General features: G+C 41.1%; 1 protein-coding gene across 6 annotated transcripts in view; it reads right to left on the minus strand.

Moving 5' to 3' along the window:
- RB195_021339 (uncharacterized protein) overlaps positions 1-22,800 on the minus strand; it is a gene marked incomplete at both ends in the record, with an annotated part of 43,146 nt that overhangs the window by 15,361 nt on the left and 4,985 nt on the right. The window contains 32 exons of one of the 6 annotated variants that reach the window (XM_064208029.1): positions 6,853-7,047; positions 7,170-7,272; positions 7,344-7,468; positions 7,731-7,860; positions 7,919-8,052; positions 8,107-8,260; positions 8,332-8,448; positions 8,852-8,978; positions 9,035-9,172; positions 9,237-9,371; positions 9,486-9,629; positions 9,689-9,826; positions 10,288-10,423; positions 10,631-10,736; positions 11,354-11,762; positions 12,625-12,741; positions 12,805-12,944; positions 13,019-13,177; positions 13,335-13,459; positions 13,524-13,606; positions 14,614-14,751; positions 15,032-15,116; positions 15,173-15,229; positions 15,288-15,454; positions 15,686-19,280; positions 19,924-20,546; positions 20,882-21,013; positions 21,449-21,592; positions 21,649-21,748; positions 21,807-21,899; positions 21,966-22,114; positions 22,459-22,602. In XM_064208029.1, the coding sequence (XP_064063910.1) occupies positions 6,853-7,047; positions 7,170-7,272; positions 7,344-7,468; positions 7,731-7,860; positions 7,919-8,052; positions 8,107-8,260; positions 8,332-8,448; positions 8,852-8,978; positions 9,035-9,172; positions 9,237-9,371; positions 9,486-9,629; positions 9,689-9,826; positions 10,288-10,423; positions 10,631-10,736; positions 11,354-11,762; positions 12,625-12,741; positions 12,805-12,944; positions 13,019-13,177; positions 13,335-13,459; positions 13,524-13,606; positions 14,614-14,751; positions 15,032-15,116; positions 15,173-15,229; positions 15,288-15,454; positions 15,686-19,280; positions 19,924-20,546; positions 20,882-21,013; positions 21,449-21,592; positions 21,649-21,748; positions 21,807-21,899; positions 21,966-22,114; positions 22,459-22,602 (8,342 nt within the window). Of the gene's footprint in view, positions 1-2,839; positions 2,919-5,704; positions 5,914-6,418; positions 6,524-6,852; positions 7,048-7,169; positions 7,273-7,343; positions 7,469-7,730; positions 7,861-7,918; positions 8,053-8,106; positions 8,261-8,331; positions 8,449-8,851; positions 8,979-9,034; positions 9,173-9,236; positions 9,372-9,485; positions 9,630-9,688; positions 9,827-10,287; positions 10,424-10,630; positions 10,737-11,349; positions 11,763-12,624; positions 12,742-12,804; positions 12,945-13,018; positions 13,178-13,334; positions 13,460-13,523; positions 13,607-14,289; positions 14,752-15,031; positions 15,117-15,172; positions 15,230-15,287; positions 15,455-15,685; positions 19,281-19,923; positions 20,547-20,881; positions 21,014-21,448; positions 21,593-21,648; positions 21,749-21,806; positions 21,900-21,965; positions 22,115-22,458; positions 22,603-22,800 lie in introns of those variants that run through there. The other 5 variants (XM_064208030.1, XM_064208031.1, XM_064208028.1 and 2 more) reach the window with 5 other exon arrangements.

Genomic DNA, 22,800 nt, shown 5'->3' on the forward strand with positions numbered 1-22,800 from the left:
TCAGCCTTCTTCCCAAAATCAGCTGATTTCTAACTAGTTTTGAGAATGACTGATTGCTTTGTTGAACTAGTGGTCAGATGCTTCACAATACATGAACTGATATTAATTTAAACGCTTTCGGACAACTAGTTCAAGAGTTGTGAACGTTTGGAAACAAAGTATAAATCAATCTTAAGTGCACGAATTTTAACATGAATGTGACTAAGAACAACGACACGGAAGTTGCACGAAATCCTTACGACTGATAATGTTGCAGCGATTAATATGGTGGTAGTGGTGGTGGCGGTGACGGTTGTCGTGTGAACGAGGCAGGCTGTGTCGGCCCATCCAGTCGTTCGATCGTGCTGGACGGGCGAAAACACTATACCCGGCACGTTTATGTTGTCGTGTGACGTGCACACTCATCGTTTCGCGTTGCGGTCGCAGCGCGTCAATTTAATTCAAACACGCGATCGTGCACGTGCGAGTGATACGATAGAGGTCGGCAGCAAGGTCAAAGATTCGGCACGAAGACAGATGACGTTGAGGTGTTCATTAGGTATAAAACTAAAACAAGCGATCTTCAGGATATTTTCCTTTCTTGATGCCATATATTACTATGTATCAGGCGTTCACATAGGAACTTGTTATTCCCGCGTTATTACATCATTGTTTTCCTCCTCATATGACAGGATACGGCTATATTTCGTAACTTTAGACGAGTAGATGGGAAGCGTTGCGTGTGCAAATCTAGTGAAATATGCCTTATGTCCTGGACTGTTCTGGATTTCTCGCTGATACAATATCCAGTTGGTTACTCCTTATTCAATTACGCTTTAATGCCTCACTGTTACCAATGCTCTCATTACTTCTTTTTTCTAACTGAATATTTTTAGTTATCCAAAATTTGCGGGGGAACTTTCCTACGGTACTTGTTTGGTTTCTCAGTTCTGTTCTTTTATTGTATTTGTTGGTTTTGATTTTGCAGCAAATAAACGCGTTGATGTAGTGGTATCTTAAAAAAGTTGCATTAATAGAATACTATTTTTTCTCTCAGATTGACGACATTTCCTGAAAAAAGAAAACGATTAGTTGGTACCAACTAGTACATTCCTTTGCAAAACCATAACATTGCGATGGCAACAGTTTATTACTTTTCTGGATTCGTCGCTATCAACCGATGAGAAGAAATTGTGGATCGCAAGCAATCGTACCCAGCTAAAAAGTTCGTGGAACCCGATCAATACTTGTGCTGACCTTTCGTGCTTCACAGCTGTGCCACGGACTGATGGCGTGCACGAATTATCGATTACCTCTTTTCCTTTTTTTTGGAAATGAAGCGCACATTCTTAACTGTCTCATAGAAAAATTCACTGTGGTGTTGGTAAATTCACAGTAAAGAGAGATCTCTTCAAATACTTGATTCTAATCATCAGGTGAGAAGTAGTTCTCGAACATTCCTTGACTTCTTAAAAATTCCAGATGAAGATATTTGGTCCAAGTTATTTTTTCCCTTCAAAAAAAAAATCCCCGAGGTTTAACGACTTCCGACACCTTGTGAAATCCTATCTGGCATTCAAATTTCTGAATTTCAGAATTGGGTTGATTTTGATCGTTACTAGTAAGAACAAGAATATTAATCTAATACTTAAAAAAATATTACGAATACTGTGGATGCAAAATGATTCCAAATCCTATCTTGTTTAGTTTTTTTTCTGCCAGTACGATTCATACGATTGATTAGATATCTTCGAGATCAAAATTTGGGATTAATTCTAAGGTAGAAATTCGGTTACACTTAAAAATGCACTGAAACTGAGTCAGTAAGTTGGATGTTTATTTAGGATTTAATTCTGGGAAATATACGTGAACGAGCTTTATTGCATCTTGTCCTTTCTCGTTTTTTTCAGGAATGGTTCAAAATAGTCTGTTGCAGAAGAAATATGACCCAAATACATGTGAGAAATTCCCAACAATCGGCAACGTTTCATTAAAACGAAAAACTGACATTCGCTGTAACGCTGCATAACAGATGAATTAAGTAGGGATTCGATTGTTGCCATATTTCTTTTTCTCTTTCTTTCTCTTCCTCTCTGTCTATCTATCACTTTCACTTTTTCTCCCGCTCTTACTCTCACTTTCTGCTATCTCTAACTGATGGAAACGATTAGATGTGATCTCACAGAACTACTCCAGAGATTTTGCTGTGAAATCCAAAGTTCTGAGAATATTTCAATCCACTTCAATTTAAATCAGTGGAGATGCGAAAAATTAGCAAATCATTTCTTTGAAGCACTAAACACTCAATAATATGTTCTTCAAAATAAAAATGTGCGCATAAATACGTTTTCTATTCGTTCGTATTGTTCTAGGAATGATTTCAGGGATATTCTACACACAGAATTTCCATGGTTGCCGTTTTTCAGCAAAGTAGCTCTGAATTTAGTTACCTAACGGCTTTTATGAAGAATTCTATCCAAAAATCAATAAATGCTAAGGATCGTCGTTACTCAGAAACTACAAAAACGTGGACTAAAGCTTATTTTTTTCTTCTCCTAGCAAGATCACATGAATTTTTATAATTGCTTTATTCAATTTTCATCTAAAGAGTAAAACAGTAAAGAATAAAACAATTTTATTTTTTTTAGTAGAAAAATTGAGATCTCTTCTTCTTTTCTACGAAAAAGGACGTGCAATTTCTTCTTATAAAGCAGTATTATTACAATAGCTCCGTTTACAAAGAAACACTCTTTTCAGTTAGATTAAAGATTTCGGATTTTATGCGTGGAGAGTACTTTACAAATATCTCAGACAGATAAATTCCTACGGAAAAAAAAATCACTAGAAAATTCATACTCACATGCATTGTTGCCCTCCATATTGAAGAAGCCCAGGATTGTGACAGACTTTTTTTCTCGTAGTATGGTCTGAGTACTAACCTTAAAATTTTATTAACATTGAATTGTTTGAAAATTTGAAATCCTTATAAGGAACTCTGAAAAATCTAATAATTATTGTACGGAGTTCAGTCATGACATAAGAAGTGGGGATGATTAGCGAAAAAAAAAAACAGAAAACTTTTCTTCCTTTTTTTATGAGCAGAAAACAATCAATAGCTAAGGAATAGATGTAGAGGAGAGGAAAATTCGTGACAATCGACTGGTAGACGACCGTTTCGTGTTGGATCGATAGGAATGACTGCCTGACACGCAGCTGGCTCGTGCAAAACGTGCAGATCACGAGAATTAGTAGAATTTTTGATCTGGTTCGTAGAACGTTACTGTTACTAATTAATAATAATATGAATAGTATAATTAATATGAGGCTTTATCGTGGATAGTTTTGTTAAGGATAACGTCATAGATCAACTCGGAATTGTTTTCAGAAGAAAAAAAAACTATTTATGGTGGAGGATTTATTCATCAAAAAATATTGATTGCTAAGCGTCTGTTCTAGCTGTTTGCACTGTTTTTCATTCGTAAAAATCCAGAGATTTATTATTTTTTCACTTTCCAATTTTTTTTCTCATTGTAATTTGAGTTTCTTGTGCAATTATCGCACATGCTACATCGTCGCCGCTAATTTTTTTCGTACCGATCCCTATCGAGTGCTAAAATGAGGTCCCATAATTAGATGTGGATTTATAACTCTGTTTTCGGAGGATTTCACAAGTATACAAGACTGCTGAAAACTACGGGCATGTTGTTTGAAGTTTGGTTGCTAAGATGAAAGATTGGCTGAAAGTGTAACCCCACGGATGGAAAATAATGCTGATGGAATTTTCCAGAATTGAAGTCTGGAAGTGGCACAAAAGAAAAACGACATTCACCTTCCTTGACGTACTTGCATCTGGATATTTTACAAAGGATGAACAGCTCTCAATAGTCCGGATCTATGCACATCCGACTTCTGTAGCTACCAGGAAGAAATGTTAAAGAGCAGGAAAATGTCCGATTTGTACCGTCGGGTTACTTACGCACCCTTAATTCTAGTATGGAAAATTGTATAAAAACGAATTCTGAGCTTTTTATGCAATTTGTTCGAATAGTGTTACCAGTTATACTTTTATTTTGTTTAAAAAATGTCACCAGTTAGTCTGTACATATTTTAGAGAAAACGACGCCTCTGTGCGCTCACGTACTTATCAGCCACCTTGGATACGTAAGCTACAGCTCAATCACCTAATCTGGTATATCACTTCTGATTTCGAGGTGTTCCCATTTTACTATATCTATCTAATATATATATATATATATATATATCTGATATCTAATATTTAATATCTCTATATATCTAATATCTGTATCTATTATATAAATGAAATTAATGTACGAAAAGTGAATGAAAAGAAGACAAGTTAGGGCACTTTTTACAACATTTGACAATTTTGCGAATATTTCTTAGGACGAAAGCAGCGAGAAGCGTTCCAGTCCAGTTCACCGACTTTCGTAGTAGTTAGCCGTATATTCACGTGCACGATGCGTGAACTATTCACGATTTGTTGACCAAAGCTGCACAGATTGCATGTTTAGAGTGTCATCGAAATCACCTAAAGCGTCGAAAAGTTAGGAGAAGCAGTAAATTGCCTCAAGCAAGAGTAAGTTCTGGGTCGGTCGCCATCCAAATGCATCACGAGAACTTTCTGGAGGTATCAAAAGGCAAATGCTGCCATCCTCATTAATATTTGGAAGGAATATCCATGTTAAGTACTTCAATATTAGAGGCACATTGTTGTACTCGGGTGCCGTAGATATCGAGAATTTAAAGACTTCTCCTGTGTAATTGGCTTCTTGTGGGCAAACGGAAGGTACTATTTCATGAAGCTGAGAGGTCGATGGGAACGACGGTATGCACATGTTTTGATTCTTCAAATTCATCTCCATATCCTTGATTTCTTGAGGGGGGTAGTTCTTCTTGTATGGCAGTACGTCTGGGGTCAAAGCGTGCAAGCATGGAATGGGGAAGGAAAGGTGAAGGAAACCCGGTGAAATTCTGTGCGCTTCCACCAGTTTCTACTGGATTATAACAGGTGTAATCCAACAGAAACTGCACTGAAAAACGCTTGATCATCTACCTTACAGCCCAGACATATCGCCATGTGATTTTCACATGCTTGAACCCCTCAAAGAAGCATTTGGAGGCAAGCGATTCCTAAGAAATGGAGTGGTGTTCACATTGTCCATAACTAACTGCTTTTAACGCTATCACAATTTTCACATGACGGCAATTTTTACCTATTTCCACACACATTTCTCTAAAATGAACTTACCATTTTATTACAGTATTGGTTCCTCACAAGAATATTTTCCTATCTCATACCCTCGAAGAGCGTATCATAAACAACATCAATATCACATTTCATATTTTGTAATAGTGTGCCTGCGAGGTTTTTCTAGATGGAACTCTCCGTTTGCCTGACGTTTCGGTTTTTTCGCTGTCTTCAGGGGCCTAAATAGGGGATGATTGGAACAATACTACATTTATCCCGTCAAATGCCACACTACCCTGGGTCAGTGTATCGATAATCGTTCAAGGTAGTGAAAACAGAACCCATGTACATTCAAAATAGTCTCCAACGTGTTGTTCTATCGGATGTGGTGCGGCTGGTTGCACGCACTTGTCATTCAGTGTACCAGCGAATGAGTATTGATGCCTGTAGATCACCAGCGATGATATAGATGATTTCATCTACACACAGAATTTCAGGCTGTTATACGTCACAAACTGGTACAAGTGGCAAGAACTCATTCGTTATCGACAAGCATTCATTCCTATTATTCATCGATAGGTTTCTTTTAAGAATCCAAAACGCCTCCAACGTCTTCCTTGCCGATATTTCTGTTTCGTGAGCCAGTACAAAGCATTTCATATCATAATCGTTTCCGTTGTTGGCCTCATGTCTATGCCTTCTCCAATCATCTCCTATTTGGGCCCCTGAAGACGGCGAAAAAGATGAAACATCAGGCAAATGGAGAGTTCCATCTAGAAAAACCTCGCAGGCACACTATTACAAAATATAGACGGAATATGCTGAGGTTTCAAGAAAAGAGAACATTTGAACTACATTTCATTTTTTTTTCCTTTCCTCAAATAGATCTCACAATGTACAGCATATTTTATGGTTGAGAATCTTTGTGAACTTCCATTGATCGTACAGTTAATTTGCCAAACTTTAAACTATCTTGTATACTTTACAAGTGTACGCTCCTTTTCCTCAGGTAGTTGAAGGCATCACTTACGGCTTCAGGCGTTCCGGCGCGCTATTTTCTACAAGAAGTTCGATTGGAGCGCGCCAGTCTTGGGCAGGCGCCATATCTTCCGGGCCGTTTTTTACGGCGATTAGGAAGAAATGGACGGAATCACACCCCTCTCCATAATCTATGATCCATACGAATACTCCATCTGAAATCCGTACCACCTCAGATTCGTGGGGAGATACCTTTGAGCAGAGCAACTGTCGACGAGAATGCTTTACGAAGAGGCTTAGAGAAACGTACGGTGATTGCTTTTTTAAGTCCACACATACGGAAAATGTTAGTATACACTAAAACTCAGTATCATTTTTGTTTCTCCGATTAATTTCAACTTCATCAACTTCTTTCTTCAACTTATATAATTAATCTTGTGCATATTTGTAGATGTTCATCAACAAATTCACCATAGATTTAATACCCTCCAATGTAAACAGAATAAATTACAAACACAATAAAAAACATTTAGGGAAAGAAAGACAAGAAGAAGAATGACCACCGGCTTGAGCATCACATCACATTAAATGTGATAGTGTTAAAAAAAACTAGACAACTATAAATACAGACAGCTTGAAAAGTGCGGGTTGAGAACTATCACGAAGAGTGACAAATTCACTTCATCTCAAGGAGTCATGTTACCAATTGGATTGTCGAGCCATGGATACTGATCTGGACAAGGTGAGCAAGTGAGGAACTGATGCTCTTGACTGCTTAGGCCCGGTGTTCGGTACATGCATTTGTTCGGCTTTGAACAGAACCTCCTAGATATGGCTGGATATTGACTCATTGGTTCTTGAGAGCATTTCACCGCATCGGACTGAAATGAACACTACTTAGATGTCGTCACCCCAGCAGCTGTATTAATGTTCAGGAGGCAGCCACCCTATACTGCACATCCGTGACGTTACAATGTCATTTTTAACAAATTCAACTCGTCACCTGGGCAATTTGACTAAGTGGTACAGGATTTTTCATCCAATGAATGAGTTGTTTCAATGTTACAACGTAGACATCTTTCCTGTAGAGGATCTCCTCCAGAAATCTGTAATGTAAGTTAATAAGAAAAATCAAATTTTGATTTCGGAAAAAAAAAAGTGTGGTGCTAATGCGAACCGTTGCAATGCCTGCATTCCAGTGTTTCTTCCGTTCAGTTGAAGAAGGTCGGCATTCAAAGCGAGCACAAATGGAGCACGACTTGCTGTGTAGCTTCGATCGAAATTGGAGAACAGCATGTTCGTCTGCAACATTATTATTCGAGTAGTTGCTGTCTTCACAATGATTTTTCATCCGAATGGTCAGCGCTGAGGTAAAGAAATATGAAGTTAGAAGCAGAAATGAACTAATAAGTGGCATCGTGTCTCAGTTATGTGTGAATGTCGATGTGCATGTGTATGTCTGTAGATGTTCACGTGCATCAACGCACTTCTCCGTGCCAATTCCAATAAAAATGCTTTCAATTGGACTTTTCAATCTTTACCACATTGATTAGCGATCACTCACCAATTGATCTACAGTAGTGTTCAGATCAACAGCCGCTCTTATCATACTCGATCTTCGGAAACTGTCAATCTGCGGCAGATAGGTCCCATAGAACTGATTAAGCGGAACAGACCAAACACCCGGGAAAGAGCTGCAAACAATTTCAACGTGAAACCATCTATCCAGAAAAAATCAGAGATATGCCTCACCTCTTTGGACAATTGGCATCGTAACAGTCCCATGGAACCAAGTGATCCAAGGTTTGAGGCCAGAATGGATCGCCATTAACTCCAGGATTTGCAGACATCGAGTTGTCATAGAGGAATCCTGCCCGAGCCATCATCTGTAGCGTAGAATTCACATTTATTAGAGCATGGATAACCACTTATTGTCGGACCTCAAATTGTTCATCTCCTCCAAGCGCAAGCTGTGGTGCACGCATGCCAACAATTTCTTCCTCATTTGCATTGGCAAATTTCGCCATGATACGACGTTGACCATCCATTTCATTCAGCCATCTATCAGCGCTTGTTCCTTCCAGGGAAACATGTCTAAAAGAAGATTATTCTTTTTTCTGAAGGAATATCTTTGGAACTTCGGGGTAGAGTTTCAGTAAACTCACGAGATTGAGTTAGACGCCAGCTCCATTCCTTGTTGGAAGAGCCACTGGACAGCATCATAGTTTGTCCATTCGTGTGATACGAAAAATGTACCCTTTACAGGGCAGCCGTTCGGATTTCTGAAAATGTAGCTGACAGACGACTTTCACTAACATGAATGCTTTTCATTATGTCTAATTTGTCCCTCATTCATAACTGAGAAGGAGCGCTACTATAGATACTATAGTATTTTCAACGATACAGTAATTGTGGTATGTGGGCGCACTGCAGAAGTTTGTTCCGCCCATAATCGTTTAACTAATTATGGGGACCTCGCTAACTCGGCATTCCTCCCTAACGTCAGCTATAATACCAATTTATGACAGCTTTGCAATTAATGCCACCATAGTAATATCTCATCTCTTGATCTGGAAGTATTAGTGGATCCATTTCCATAAACAAAATTACCTGCACTCATCTACTTTTTTATTTATTTATTTGTTTGTTTATTATTTTTTTTTATCTATTTTTATTGTCATTTACCTGTACTTGACTGTCTCGAACAACTCCCGATAATCAGGAAGAGTACGTCCATTAACAGCGTCATCAAACGTGAGCACAACAAATTGTGGAACGGTATTGGGTGCTAGGCCACCGGGAGGTTTACGTCCTAAAAACAAAAGTTTTCAACAATTGTAAGTGCTCAAACTTCTCATTTTATCTTACCAGTAACTGAGCAGAAACAATCAGGAAGTCGACAAGTTGCCTCATTACATATAGTGGCAGGTGGTCTTGGCGTGAAAGCTTTGGAGCTGAAGCGAAGTCCATTACCCGCCTCGTATCTGATTTCAGACGACCTCGAGGCTGAAATTCAAAAATAGTTCCACGCTACGTTGGAAAATTTTAGAAAAAAAAAGAAAACACTAGCCAATATGTCTGCAGTATCCATCCTCTATAAAGTGATAACTGTCGCACTGGCAAATCCCATCCGTACAGAAAGAACCACCAGAGCAGTCTTCGCCACGAGAGCATGACTGACCTGGGGCGGCGAACGGAGCGGCGTCTGGAATATGCGTATCCTAACCGCTATATTATAATGCTAGAGCCTAACCGATCACAATGTTTACATATACGAAATATACAGCAATTCGTCTGGGTTTTTTTTTTCATCACATACCTTTGCTCCTGCAAATCCCATCAACAATTACATGATTAGCAGCACAGATACAAATTTTGGAGTCATTGTCACAAATCGAACCACCAGTGCACATCTCGCCTTTTGCACATGATTCGCTCGGAGCTGCTCGAGGAAGTTGATCAGCTGCAATGATTGGTACTATATTTTCAAAATATCACTGGATCATTACTTTAACCACTTACCACGAAGGCAACGACCGTCACGTTCATACAATTTGTCCGGACAACGGCAAACACCATCACGACATTCTCCACCGTTGATGCACACGTCATTGTCGCGACATTTAGTTCCCAGAAAGCGATGACGGATAACTTTCGGACCTAAGAAGATAAAGTTTGAGTTAAGGATGTAAAGGATGCGTCAACGCGTTCACTTCGATTCAGAGTCGTTAAGGTGTGTAACTGGCCTCTACAATGACCTTGCGGTGGGTAGCCGATGTGTCAAATCCCGATGTCGATATGTCAGTGTTTTTACCCTTTCAGACGATTCCAATTTATCGACCCCGAAGAGATGAAGGCCTTGGTTTGCACTAGGGCGGACTTGAACCTCCTATCAATAGTGCAGGTAGCGGAAGTCTTACCGACTACGCCACATTTGAGGTAATTTTCAAATGTACGGTTTTATTTAACGGTTCCACTATTGAGATTGTCAGAAAGGAACGGACTATTTCGGAGAAAAATTGAAAGTGGCGCAAGTCACAGTTTATTGGGCACATGTGGTATCATAGGCACCTCCACACCTGCTCTCAAGTTCCTTACTATTACATAACAGTTATACTTACGAAATGAGGATTGAGCTGCGGTGGTTTCGAAGAGCGGATGCTCGTCTGGAATTGCCTCGATGATGATAGGCTGCAGAGTAGTGGTGGTAGTGGTAAAGAAATAATTTTCTTGAAACGATGAAGTCGTTCTTCCATTCTGAAGGTTGATTATTCAAAATTACTCATAATACAATAATCCTAGTTTAGTATTTTTTTTTTTTACAGAACATTGGAACTCCGTCAAGAATAATTGTCATGTCAAGCAATTGGATGCTTCACTCTTTCATTCATCGAAAGAAGTGTTTCACTACACAAAATCACATTATCTAATAAATGATTTAAATAAATTCAAGAAAAAGCTTACCAGATTGAATTCAAATCTTTCGCACCATCCATTCGGGCTCAAGGCGAATCCTGGACCACATTTGCACACCATGTCAATACATGTTGACCCTTGTGTGCATGTATCGCTAACAGGATTGCATGTTTGACCATATTTCAACTTACGAAGAGTCACACCTGCACAAAATAAACTACTACTCCTTACAAAAGGAAGCTACTTCTAACATTTTCCGGTATTCCACGTACTTATGAGAAACGCCAAAGGAATTTTCGTATTTTTATCGGCACGAAATTAAAAATTACAAATTATACGAAAGACAACATGTGTTTTGGAAGCATGCTTCTCTATAGAGAATACAAGTTATATACCATACAAAGCGAAGTTGCTAGTAAGTAGTGAGCATTTGATCCAGAAAATTACTGATTATCGATTGTGAGAAGACCAAGCGCTCACAAACACGAACTGTACATTATTACCACGCAGTAGAAGCAAAAAACTCTGTGATTAGAAAACGAGTGGGAGTTAAGAACAGTAGATAGGAGGCGTCCCTACTGTCCCAAATGTCCCTCTCCACGCATTAAGCGATAGTTGGTGAAGATTAGAGAGACAGAAAAATAGGAGGTCGTAAATACACACAACACGCGCTGATGACACATAAAATTAGGTGAAGGAAAGGTCCGACGTATCGGTGGTTGGGAATCAATAACACGTTTGTTATTGATCTGATAGCTATGGATCGTTTACCATGACTTGCAACAGTTATACTCTTCGCTAGCAAAGCCGCCGGATGTGATGTAACAGTAGGATCGAGGTGGGCAATTCGGTTCAAGTCCGTTGCACATGATAAGCCGTCCGTCGTCGTCACGTGTCGGCTCATTTCCAGGTGGGCACGCTCCATTCCCGCTGCCCGTCTTGTAAGAACCCAGCGTCGTGCCGCTACTTCCCTTGCTCTTCGGCCTTGGTCGCCGAATAGGTGGCCCAACGATACGTGGACGCTGTGTCTCTTGTCTGGATGGTGTGCGTGGTGACGGTATGACAGGCATCGTTGTGCTATCCGTGAATTCTGCCGGATCGACGATACGTTCCGATGACAACGTCTCCACTTTGTGTTTCGCATAGGAGACCGGCACCGGACGTTCGCCAAGCTCTATCTCTGAAATATGTGTTAGTGTTAGCTCGATTATCCATCGTTTCAGACCACACATCATGATTATTTCCAGACACACTTTATCGTCGGTTCAGCGTGTTGTTTTACGCGAATTGACGTTAGTTAATATTATTAGAAAGCAACGATTTCTGGTGAGTTCAAAGCACTCGTACTGTTGGTCGAAAACAAAATCAAAGCACAGTGAGAGACGGTGAGAAGAGGTTTGTTTGTGCGTCTTTGCCCGTGAACGAATAAAGCCAATCAATGTGGATTATCTCTCAAAGTGCTATGAATTCGATGGGTCCAGCATTCCATTTCACTTTCTTTGTAAGAAAGATAAACAATTAGACTCTTTGAAATAATCGAAAGTAGTTTTGTGTTATACAGTGAAGAAATGTTTGCGATGTAACGCCATTATATTTTCCAGCACTCTATTAATACTATGTTAGAGATTCCTAAAGACGAGAACACGCCACATTAGTGTACACAGCCGTTTACACCAACTTTCCGACTCATTCGATCACAATATTTCTATATCGCTCTCTGCCAGTGCCAGTAATTCGTTGAGTTGACATCGTTTTGGAAAACGGCTGTGAACTATTCGATGAATAAAAAAGAATGAAATGCTGATCGCTAAATATTTCCTGCAGAAGCTCCAAATTATTACAGCGAAATATGGGAAAGAAATTAGTTGTCTTAGATTTTTCGTTGACGTCTCTCACTTTACTGCTGACATTGTAGTCATAGAAAGTAGATGGACCGTACTAGAATACTCCGTTTTCGATTTAGTGAATTCTCGAAAAAGGATTATCATAAAAATGTTAATTTTACACAGAGCTTGAATGTCAACAACGTCCTGAAATCTCACTTTCAAGCGGCTCACAAACACCGTCATGATCCACAAATCCGGGCTTGCATTTGCATCGTCCCACAACACAAACTTTATTCACTCCGCAGTTCGTATCATCAACGCATTCGGGGGAGGCTGAATTTAGTGCTACTTACATTCGTCTCCTATTAACTCCACACAAAGCCATCAACAATTTACCTGTATTGAACGAAGCAGGATACGTAGGTGCTGACTGAGGAAGAGGAGTCATGGCAGTTGACAGCGGTGGTGGTTGACATTGCACACCAAAGACAATGTAGCCGGGTGGGCACATGCAAACACCAGTTTCTTGGTCACAGCTGTAAGGAAATCTCAGATTCGAAGGAATTAAGAGCTGCCTTGAAAAGGAACGAATTCAATCCGAATACATTACCTTGATCCTCCTTCGCAAAGTTCTCCATTATCACAGCTGTCCAACGGTTTAGCTAAAACGACGTTTTTCATCGTTGGTGTAGATGGCATAGGAAGAGCAACACATTGTCCAGAAACGGCGATGTATCCATACTTGCATCGGCACTGTCCACCTTGACACCTGAAAAAGTACATCTCGAGAAGCTTTCCGCCAAGACAGACCATGCCACCATCTGAGGGTGTGCCCATTTTACTACATCACAGGCATGCATTTTTTGTCTAAAATGTTGAGTCCTGATTTGGAAAAAGGAATCCAGGAAACAATGGACTGCACTAACGAGCTCTCTTGGGTACATTCCGTATTTTCGTCACATGATTCTCCAGGAGCGGCAATTTTTCGATACGTTTGAGCCACACAACTGTCACCTTGAAGAACAGGCTTTTCGGGTGGACATGCACAAACCTGAATCAAGTGCGGAATTTTACATCCACAGCATTGCATTCAATTAATAATACTATAAGCTTACCTTTACTTCGTTGCAAACACTTCCAGCTACACAAGTCTCGCCGTTTGCACATTGCTGTCCAGGTCTTGCATACATGGGTGTTCCTGAGAAAGAAGGTGTTTTTTGCGGCTTTTTTTCAAATGGCTAGCGAGCAGAACGATACGAGCAGTTGGTTACTGCATCCATTATTTCACATAACATTTCTAACAGTAATAGTAGTGCTCAGCAGGTAGTAATAGAACGTTCACAAGCAGTAAAGAATTCCCAGGCACTAGCTTGCAAGTATGATCTTGGGAATGTCACAATACTGACACACTGATCAACCTTGCCACTCTTGGTCGATCCGCTTAAGTCTAACATTGAATTGATTACTATTGATCAGTGCGTCTTTTTTGAGACATATATAATTGTGCAGTGACGACATTCAGAGCATCTTATGCATCACATTATGGTATTCCTGTAAAGGAAATGTAAGATCAATACCGTTTTGTGTGAATTGGTGTGGCCTTATTTGCGTGTTATTTGGTCAAAGCTTCACAGTGTTCAAACAGGGTAACAGTTAGATATTTTGGAAAAAGTCACTCTATGAGCTCCCCTGGTTTCACGTTAATCAAAAAATGACAAAAAACAATTAAAAATGCATGAGCACACAACAAGAAACACATCTATATCTTCGTGGATGGGCGCAACCGTAAATGTTTCAGCTAACTTGCTATTTAGCCTGCAGAAGAATTTCAAAAAAGAAACCTGGATCTCGAATATGATCACGAAAATACCGAAGCCAAACCTTGATGCCTTGCTTTGCCGAGCACTTTTCGTCGGCCAGCCTCATGTGGCGGTACACATCCATCATGGTGTAGTACGTAGTCGTCAGGACATTGACAGCTAAGGTTACGACACACTGTGTTGCCACGACAATACAAGCCAATTGCAGCACATTCGTCTGCGTCTGAAGCTGTATTAGCGTTGGTTAGCGTTGGTGTTGATGCATGCGTGACGGTTTGCGGTAGAGCAGCTGTTGCAGCCAGCGATGATGATGGTGGAAGGGGACGAGGACGTGATTGCAGATGATGCATATGATTATAGGTGAGCTCTGTAGCGTGCACGCTACCTGGATTCAGAATCGCTGCCGATGATGTGGTTGATGTGGACGTCTCGCAGCGGCCTTGCGCTGACGCTTGCATGCCGGGTGGACATACACAAAGACCGTCTACGCACATCGCTCCGCCCACACAACTATCAAACGGTCCTGAAAACAAAAATCTCTGTGATTTATCAGCAGTAATGGTTCAAATCAATTTTTATGCATTCGATGCAAAGATCAAACAATATTCCATATTGCTTTTGACGTCAGTATGATGGAAATTTTAAGATCCTTGAATGTTCAACACAGCTGTAGTTGTAACAGATTTTAGGTGCGGTTGACCAACCACCATTTGCTACACGCTTTCTGTTTGGACGATCAAGAAGAGAAGTTGGGAATTCATAACTGATTACTGAAGTATTTAAAGGCAAAAAGAGCCACTCACCGCAGTTAGATCCCGGGGGAATTTTTCTTCCTTGTGGGATATTGAACTGTGTTGCAGTTGGTGCTATACTTTGGGCAGCAACAGTCTGGAAATGCTCATTGAAGAGAAGATACGTACCAATTTCCTAAGTTCTAAATCTACTTGATATGCAGGGTTCGGTAGATACTTTTGTTGTACTTGTGAAAAGACAGATGTCGGCTAAATTTGTTTAGCGTAATTAATGATGACATTACTTTTAGGGGGTGATAAAACTCACCGATGGAGGAAGAGTTGGTCGTGGTCCTGATTGGATGCAGATGCCTCGCTGTACGATCATGGTTGGATCGGGGCAGATGCACCAACCTTCACGACATACGGATCCACCGACACAGATTCTCGAATCCGTGCATGCACCGCCTGGAGGAGAGGTAACCGGCTCATTTTCTAAACATGAGACGAATTACTAGATGAGATGGTCTGAATAGTTATCTGAAGATGTAATTGATACAGAATAAGTCAAACTTGTTGCCAGCCGTGCTACCGGACAAATCTGTTGATCAAGAGAGGCCTATCACGTGCGATCTCTAGACTAGCCTCACACTAGTTGACAGTAAGATTGACATGTTAGGATTAGTAACTAAAACATGAGAAAAAAAAACAAACAAACAAACACACCGTTACATGATAAACTGTCAGAAGGGCATGCACAACGATTCTGTATACAGACAAGGGTATCATAGCACTTGTGAAGTTCCGAACATCGCTCTTTAACGCCAATATTTCCACTTCTGGGTACACAAGAACCATTTCTGGGTACACTTTCTAATCCACAAACACAGTGCCCATGGAAACAAACAGAACCCATTGTACAATGATGCGAGTCATCACATACTGCACCTGGTCCCGAAGGTTTCGTTATTTTCATCTTCGTATCCTTAACTGTTTTTGTCCCTTTCATAGTTACCATCCGTTTGAACGAATCTCTCTGCGCACAAACACCCTGGACCATTTTGTAGCCATCATCACAAACGCATAAATTCTCGTTGCAAGTGGCGTGCTCAGGACAATGAGCGTCTTCTCGGCAACTGTGTTCGGCTCTCAAAAGAACCATCCTCAAGCAGCGGGCGAAACTTCCATGGCACACGCACATGTTATTTACACATTGATAATGTTCCGGGCAGTCAGTGTCGATTTCACATTCGCTTTTTGATGGCCGCCTTCTAATTTCATCCGTCATTCGTACACATTTCTCTTCGATAAGAAGATTTCCCAGTGGGCAGCTACAAGCGCCTTCTCGGCACATGCTTCCTCCTGCACATATGTTGTCCAATTGGCACTCCTCTCCCGGATTTCTGACCATACTACTTGGTACGCACCTTCCGTTAACGTTTGTGAATCTTGGCATACACATGCAGATCCCTTCACCACTGCAGAACGAATTATCACCGCATGTCGTCTGTCGCCCACAAATCTTGCCTGGACTTCCCATTTCTAGAGCGTTATCCAGAAGCTGCCCACTTTCCACGCACCTTCCCAACTTCGAGATTCTTCCTGGTGGACAGACACAAGTCTTCGCAGAAGCTGCACATACAGCTCCGTCAACACAAATTTGTCCGTCGCTGCAATCATCCCCTGGACGAGCGGTGGTCACACAGATTCCAAGTATATCGTGCTTATCCTCATCGCACATACAAATATTCTGGATACATCTACTTCCACCCAAGCAGATCTCTCCATCATGACAGGATTCACCAATTCCAACTAGATCTGCATTTCTCGGAGTATCAACACACTCATCTTCCAAGAAAATAGTGTTTACTGGACACTGGCAGACAAGTCCCATCCCTTGGATATTTGAGCATTCGGAACCACCAGTGCAAAACTCGAAGTTCTGGCAATTTTCTAGCGGTTCTGCGAACTGACGGCTTTCGACGGAATCTTCTTGACTGTCTATATTTCCAAAATCTTCATGATCATTGCTGTGTTGTGATCCTGGGCTCATTCGTTTGCGTATACTGCAGATGCCATTTTCGGCATAAGTATTGGGAGGACATCGACAGAATTGCTTCTGACACAACGAATTACCTATACAGATTGAGTTGTCTCCGCAATAGTCTCCTGGCATTGCTACTCTTAGTCTCAAGCTTGGTTTTGCACCCTCGGATATCACATCTCCAGACCTAGTACTAGCACCTTTAGCAGAAGGAATTGGGAAGCTTTGAAATTTTGGCATTTGGGATTGGGCGTAGAGCGGCGGTGTCATTTGTTGCGAGTTAGCATTGCCATAGACAGTCTTGATCTCAGGATTGCTCGGAAAATTGAAAGGAGGCTTGGTAAAGTCGAGCGGAATCAAAGAAGCTGGATATGATTGGAATGACCTGAGCATGGTTGACACATCTTGAGGATTGCTCTGCTTAATGGTCGTACTTGGTACAGCTCCTCCAACGAAAGCTGGTTCACAAAAATTATTCACTAGCCGAAAGCCGGTTTTACATAAACATAACCCATTGTCACAATAACTCGAGTTGTGACAATTCTTCGACGTCACACATCCTAATCCGGGCGTAGCAGTAGTTCTTTCGCATCGTCCATTCACAGTCGCCATTCCGCTTGGACATTCGCACACTCCACTAAACAGTCCACAATAGCTGTTGAAGGAGCACACTTGGCTTTTCGTACAATCCTCTCCAGGATGTGCTATCGTTGTACTACACGGCTTCCCCGGAGTTGTGGGAGTGGCGCAAGTGTCTGCGATTGGCTGACAATAACCTCCAGCTGCATAGTATCCAATCATACAACGGCAGAGTTGATGGAAGCAGAACGAGTTAGCCGGGCATTCGTCTTTACTTCTGCAAATGTGTCCATATATAGTCTTCGGGAGCTTTGGATCTACTTCTGAAAAGCTTGGATTCGCCTTTAGAAGAGCCTCGAAAGCTTCGAGCTCCTTCATCTTATCCACTGATAGTGTTGGATTTGCAGAAGTGCTTGAAAGTGTTACTGATACAGTATTCGGATAGTACACTGTAGTAGTCTCACTTGTTGCTGGATACTTGTTGAACACTGGATAAACTTGAGATTTTTTCACACATTTCTTGTTCACGTCGGGAACTTCATCCTCTGAGCACCTACAGATCCCGTCCAAACACCTCGCTCCACCGCTGCATGTCTGCCCTGGTCCGCATCTTTTTCCAGGCATTACCATCTCGATTTCTGCTATGGTTGCACATTCCTTGCCATTGTTTACTAGTTGTCGTGTGCACGTGCATACCCCATAGAAGCAGTGTGCTTCTCCTACACAGTCGTAACCTTTGCGTGGATCGCATTTTCCACCGGGAAGCACTTGATGAATAGCCTTCCTGCAAGTGTTTTCAACAATCGTCTCACCTTTCTTGCATCTACAAACTCCTCTTATGCATTCAGTTCGATAGGGGCACTCTAAGGTTAGTGTACAGGTAAACCCTGGCTGAAACTGATCCGGACTCTTCTTTGGAGGTGCAGCATTACTACCGTACTCTTTCTTGCCTTCACCACAAGTACCAGTGTTGTCAATGGTGCCTTGTTCACATGTGCAGGTGCGATTGATGCACACTGATCCACCTGTGCAGTTCGTCTTCGCTTCACAAGGTTGACCTGGAGCGGAAACTAGTAATTTGTCAATTATCTCATTAGCCTGCTTGTGGCTTCCAACGCATTGATCGTTAATGATCACCTCGAACTCGTTGCATACACAGAACCCATCTCGACATCTTGATCCACCAGAACACAAGTCCCCCTCTTGACACTCAAATCCTGGACCCTTTACGGATCCAACTTTCATTAGGGTCGTTGAACTTGGCGTTGTAGATGAAGGTTTGGGACGTGAAGGAACCAAAACGTTTTCTCTTCGAACACATCTTCCTTTCGATGCTATGTACTTAGCAATACAAACACACATCCCAAATCTGCACACACTTCCATGCACACATTTTTGCCCATGTTGACAGGATTTTCCCGGCTCTGCCTTCCCCATTACACATTTTCCGGAGTCCACGATGTGTCCTTCAGGACAGCGGCATAATCCGAACTCGCAACTAGATCCTCCATCACATGTTTGACCATAACTACAGCGTCCTCCTGGTGATTGACGACATCTTCCATGGAGTTCTGAAGATCCATCTACACATTGACAGATATTTTCACGACATGTAGATCCACCAGAACAGCGATCAGCGGCTGCACATTGACTGTTGATGTTTTTGAAAGCTCCGATAGTCGAGGTACACACACCATTCTGAAAATATTTATACGTTAATATTACATGTATGAAATATATTTGATAATACAATTGTGAGCAAGATGTTCTGCATTTCCTGAGCTAGAGAATTTTTGTCAAAATAAAAAAATAACTGTTTTCACTAATCGAAAGTTAATCTCACATTCAAAGCTAGGAAGGATTTCATCGACCGAGACACTGTGCCAAGTGGTTCACCAGCATTAAATCCTATGAGAATGTTCTACTTAGGGGATGTGACAGATCACAAAAGTTTTGTCGGAAGTTTCATATAGTAAAAACCATGAAATTTTTCCAGTAAAATCAACAACAAGCAAGAGTTTCGCAAAAAAAAAACTTCCCAGAACGTTTCTAGCCTAATCTTCGGAAAATCACTCTACGAAGTTCTCTTTTTTTTTGCAATACTTAGTGCAGGTGGTCTCAATTATAAAGAGAAAATACAGATAACACGAGGTTAAATAAAATCCCAGAAAAACTCTTCTTCTACAAAGTTACCGTTGTCAAAATCTTCTAATTCTAGGTGGTTATGTGGTGAAATTTTACCCGTTCCCAACCACCTACTCAATGAATAATATGCAGAAACAATATATTCGTATAACGAATTGGCAAAATTCAATAAGTCGGTAAATCTTTGCAGAAGCACCTGAAGGGTGAATCCAGCGTTGCACTGACATCGTCCAGCAATACATCTTCCATCTTGACATTCTCTATCAGCTACACATCTTCCATCCATAGATCTAGATCCAACCATAAAGGAATCTCGATCACATTCATCAGGCGTAGTACATTGGCAAATCCCATCCTTGCAGACTGTGTTTCCAGGACATCTTGGAGAAATTCCGTTTGGATCGCATTTCTCGTTGATTCGAACAACTTCCGGAGCACATACACCATCAACTTCGACGAATCCATGTACACAATGGCACACGTTGTCAATACAGATGCCGTTTCCGGCACTACATCGAGAAGCACCAGGCCAGCATACCATTGACTGTTCAACTACGCCACGACGATATCGACGGGATATTTCTGTTTTTGCACACATCACACCATCCGGACACACACAACGATTATTTTGGCATTGTTTTGGAGGTTCACATGCTTCATCACACTGGGTTAGTGGGTCGATTGTGTTACTTGAACAAAATCCGTTGGTTATTGTATGAGTAGTAGGGCACACGCAGATCTGATCAATGCAGGAGAATCCTTTCGAACATTCCGGAAGACCGTTGAGGTAGCCGCACTTCTCATTACGATTTGCATATTCTGAAAATTGAGTTAGTTCACACGAGGTTAGTACAATTGTTAGAGTTTATTTAGTTACAAATCTTGACTGTCTTCAACTCCACAGAATCGATAGGCATATATTTTACTAGGTTGCAAGCTAATTAGAATTGGGAGATCACAATGTCAAGGACTGGTTAGAACGCAACATCATCACCTCTAGGAGAAGTTAGTATGTCAACAGTCTTATCTATCTACTCTATCGTTGTTAGTGTATTTGTTAGAAGTTAGGATTTTTGTTAAAACAAAATACGAAAACCACAAATCCAGAAAAGAAAGTTCTCTTTAACCAAGAGACTGCGGCAGAAATACAATACCTGGTACACAGGTTTGGTCTACTTCCTTAAAGCCTTTAGGGCACACGCAGATACGATCCACACATGTTGTTCCAGTGTAGGCAGCTGAACACTGTAAATCGCTTCGACATCCAACTTGCCCAGGATAGACTACTGAAAAAGGGAAGAATAAGCGTCCAGAATTCAACAAATGGAACATAGAAAAAAGATCGAGTTAACTACAACAAAAGTAATGTTATGGCGGCCAAAAAGAGGAGGTAGGCGAAACAGGTTGTCCTCGAACACAAAACCAAAACAAACTTATATATAGTCGCGTCAAAACGACATGAAAAACTGACATTTGGCGCAAGCGGTTGCGCTCAAAGCGGAGCGGTGAAGCGTAACGGTTGGCATCGTGTAAGAATCCACGCTACCGCTACACACCTCTGCAGTTCACCATGGTCCCACCTCGATTCCAACCGCTGTCTCCACCGCACCGCTTCCGAGCGCGGCCGCTTGCGCAACGGTCCGTGCTTCATGTCGTTTTGACCCAACTATACATCTCAGTAACAAAAAAAAAACCGCGTAGATGTTGCTAGAAAGCTGTACCTCTTTCGCAACGCCCTTCAATATTCACATGGGTGGAAAGGCACTGACACGACGGAGGATTGGTGTTTCCATTACAGTATGCTCCAATCATACAGTCGGTGTTAAGCGAACATGGCACTCCAACTCCCGACTGCTTGCTTCCACCTAAACCTCTACTTATTTCTGTCAAATTAAAAAATAGTAGACCTCTCAAGCCGTACCAAGTGAGATCTTCATGTGGTTCAGCTTACTGTTCGGTCTCATTGTGGGTGGTGGCATGGATGACTGATAGTTGGCATAGGTGACCTGATTAGGTTGCGCCTGTAAGAATACTAATTGAGGAGTAGTATGAGTTATTCAAGGATTAAGAGAGTCATACCGGATAGATGGGTGCTGTCATTGGTTTCTCTTGGTGAACATTCTGAGATTGTCCATATTGTCCGCCGAAAGGTTGCATTGGTTGTTGTGGAATCTTGAATGGGGTAAAATCATGAAATCTTGCTGCAGTTCTTGAATACAAACCGAAAATTAGATTTACCTGAGTAGTAGATGGCACAAATACTGGTGCTAGTGTGGTCGAAGGGATGAACACAGGTCTTGGTTGTGCTGGCAGCTGAGTAGCAGGGAGTGGAGGAGGAATTTCGGACATCGCAGCTGTAGGTGGCATGACCGTTGATGTGGATGCAACTAAAATTAGTTAATGTATGAATTCAAATATTTAAAAGAAAAAGTGTACAAATAAGGAGAAAAGTGTGATAGTTGCTTCCATGCTATTGATTTCGTTTTTACAAAAAGTTGATTCAGAATATGTATGCACTGCAGAAAGCTACATAAGTTCCATATCTTGCAGTAAGTCACAAAAAAAAATCAAACCCGAAATCAGTTAGAAATTTAGTAATGAAAGCGCACAAGCGTAGGTTTCCACAGCACTTCTTCTTTGCTGTTTGTATCTAGGCAAGAAATAAATAAAGCTGCATACACAATTATATTTTAGTTTATGTAAGGTTAGCATGTTACAAATAAAAACTCACCAATTATTGGCTTAATTGAAGAGATATGAACACAATCGCCGTTGCTCAAATCGGTGTTAGGTGGGCATACACACACTGGTATCACTGTATCGCAAACTGATCCACGTACGCATATTTCACCGTTGTCGCATAGTTCACCGGGTCCTAGTTAGTTTCCTTTTGGTATGCAACAAACGTTTAAGCTGTACGATAAGTATAAAAGTGCAGTTATAAGTCACACTCAAACAAAGCAAAGCGTTCGACTTTATGATGCACGAATTCACTCGTTTTATTGTTTGTTAATTTGTGCTTATTGTTATTAATTTAATGAAAATTAATCATACGCAAGTGTCTGATCCTAAA

The sequence above is a fragment of the Necator americanus genome, chromosome X (assembly GCF_031761385.1).
Source record: "Necator americanus strain Aroian chromosome X, whole genome shotgun sequence".
Classification (NCBI taxonomy): Eukaryota; Metazoa; Nematoda; class Chromadorea; order Rhabditida; family Ancylostomatidae; genus Necator; species Necator americanus.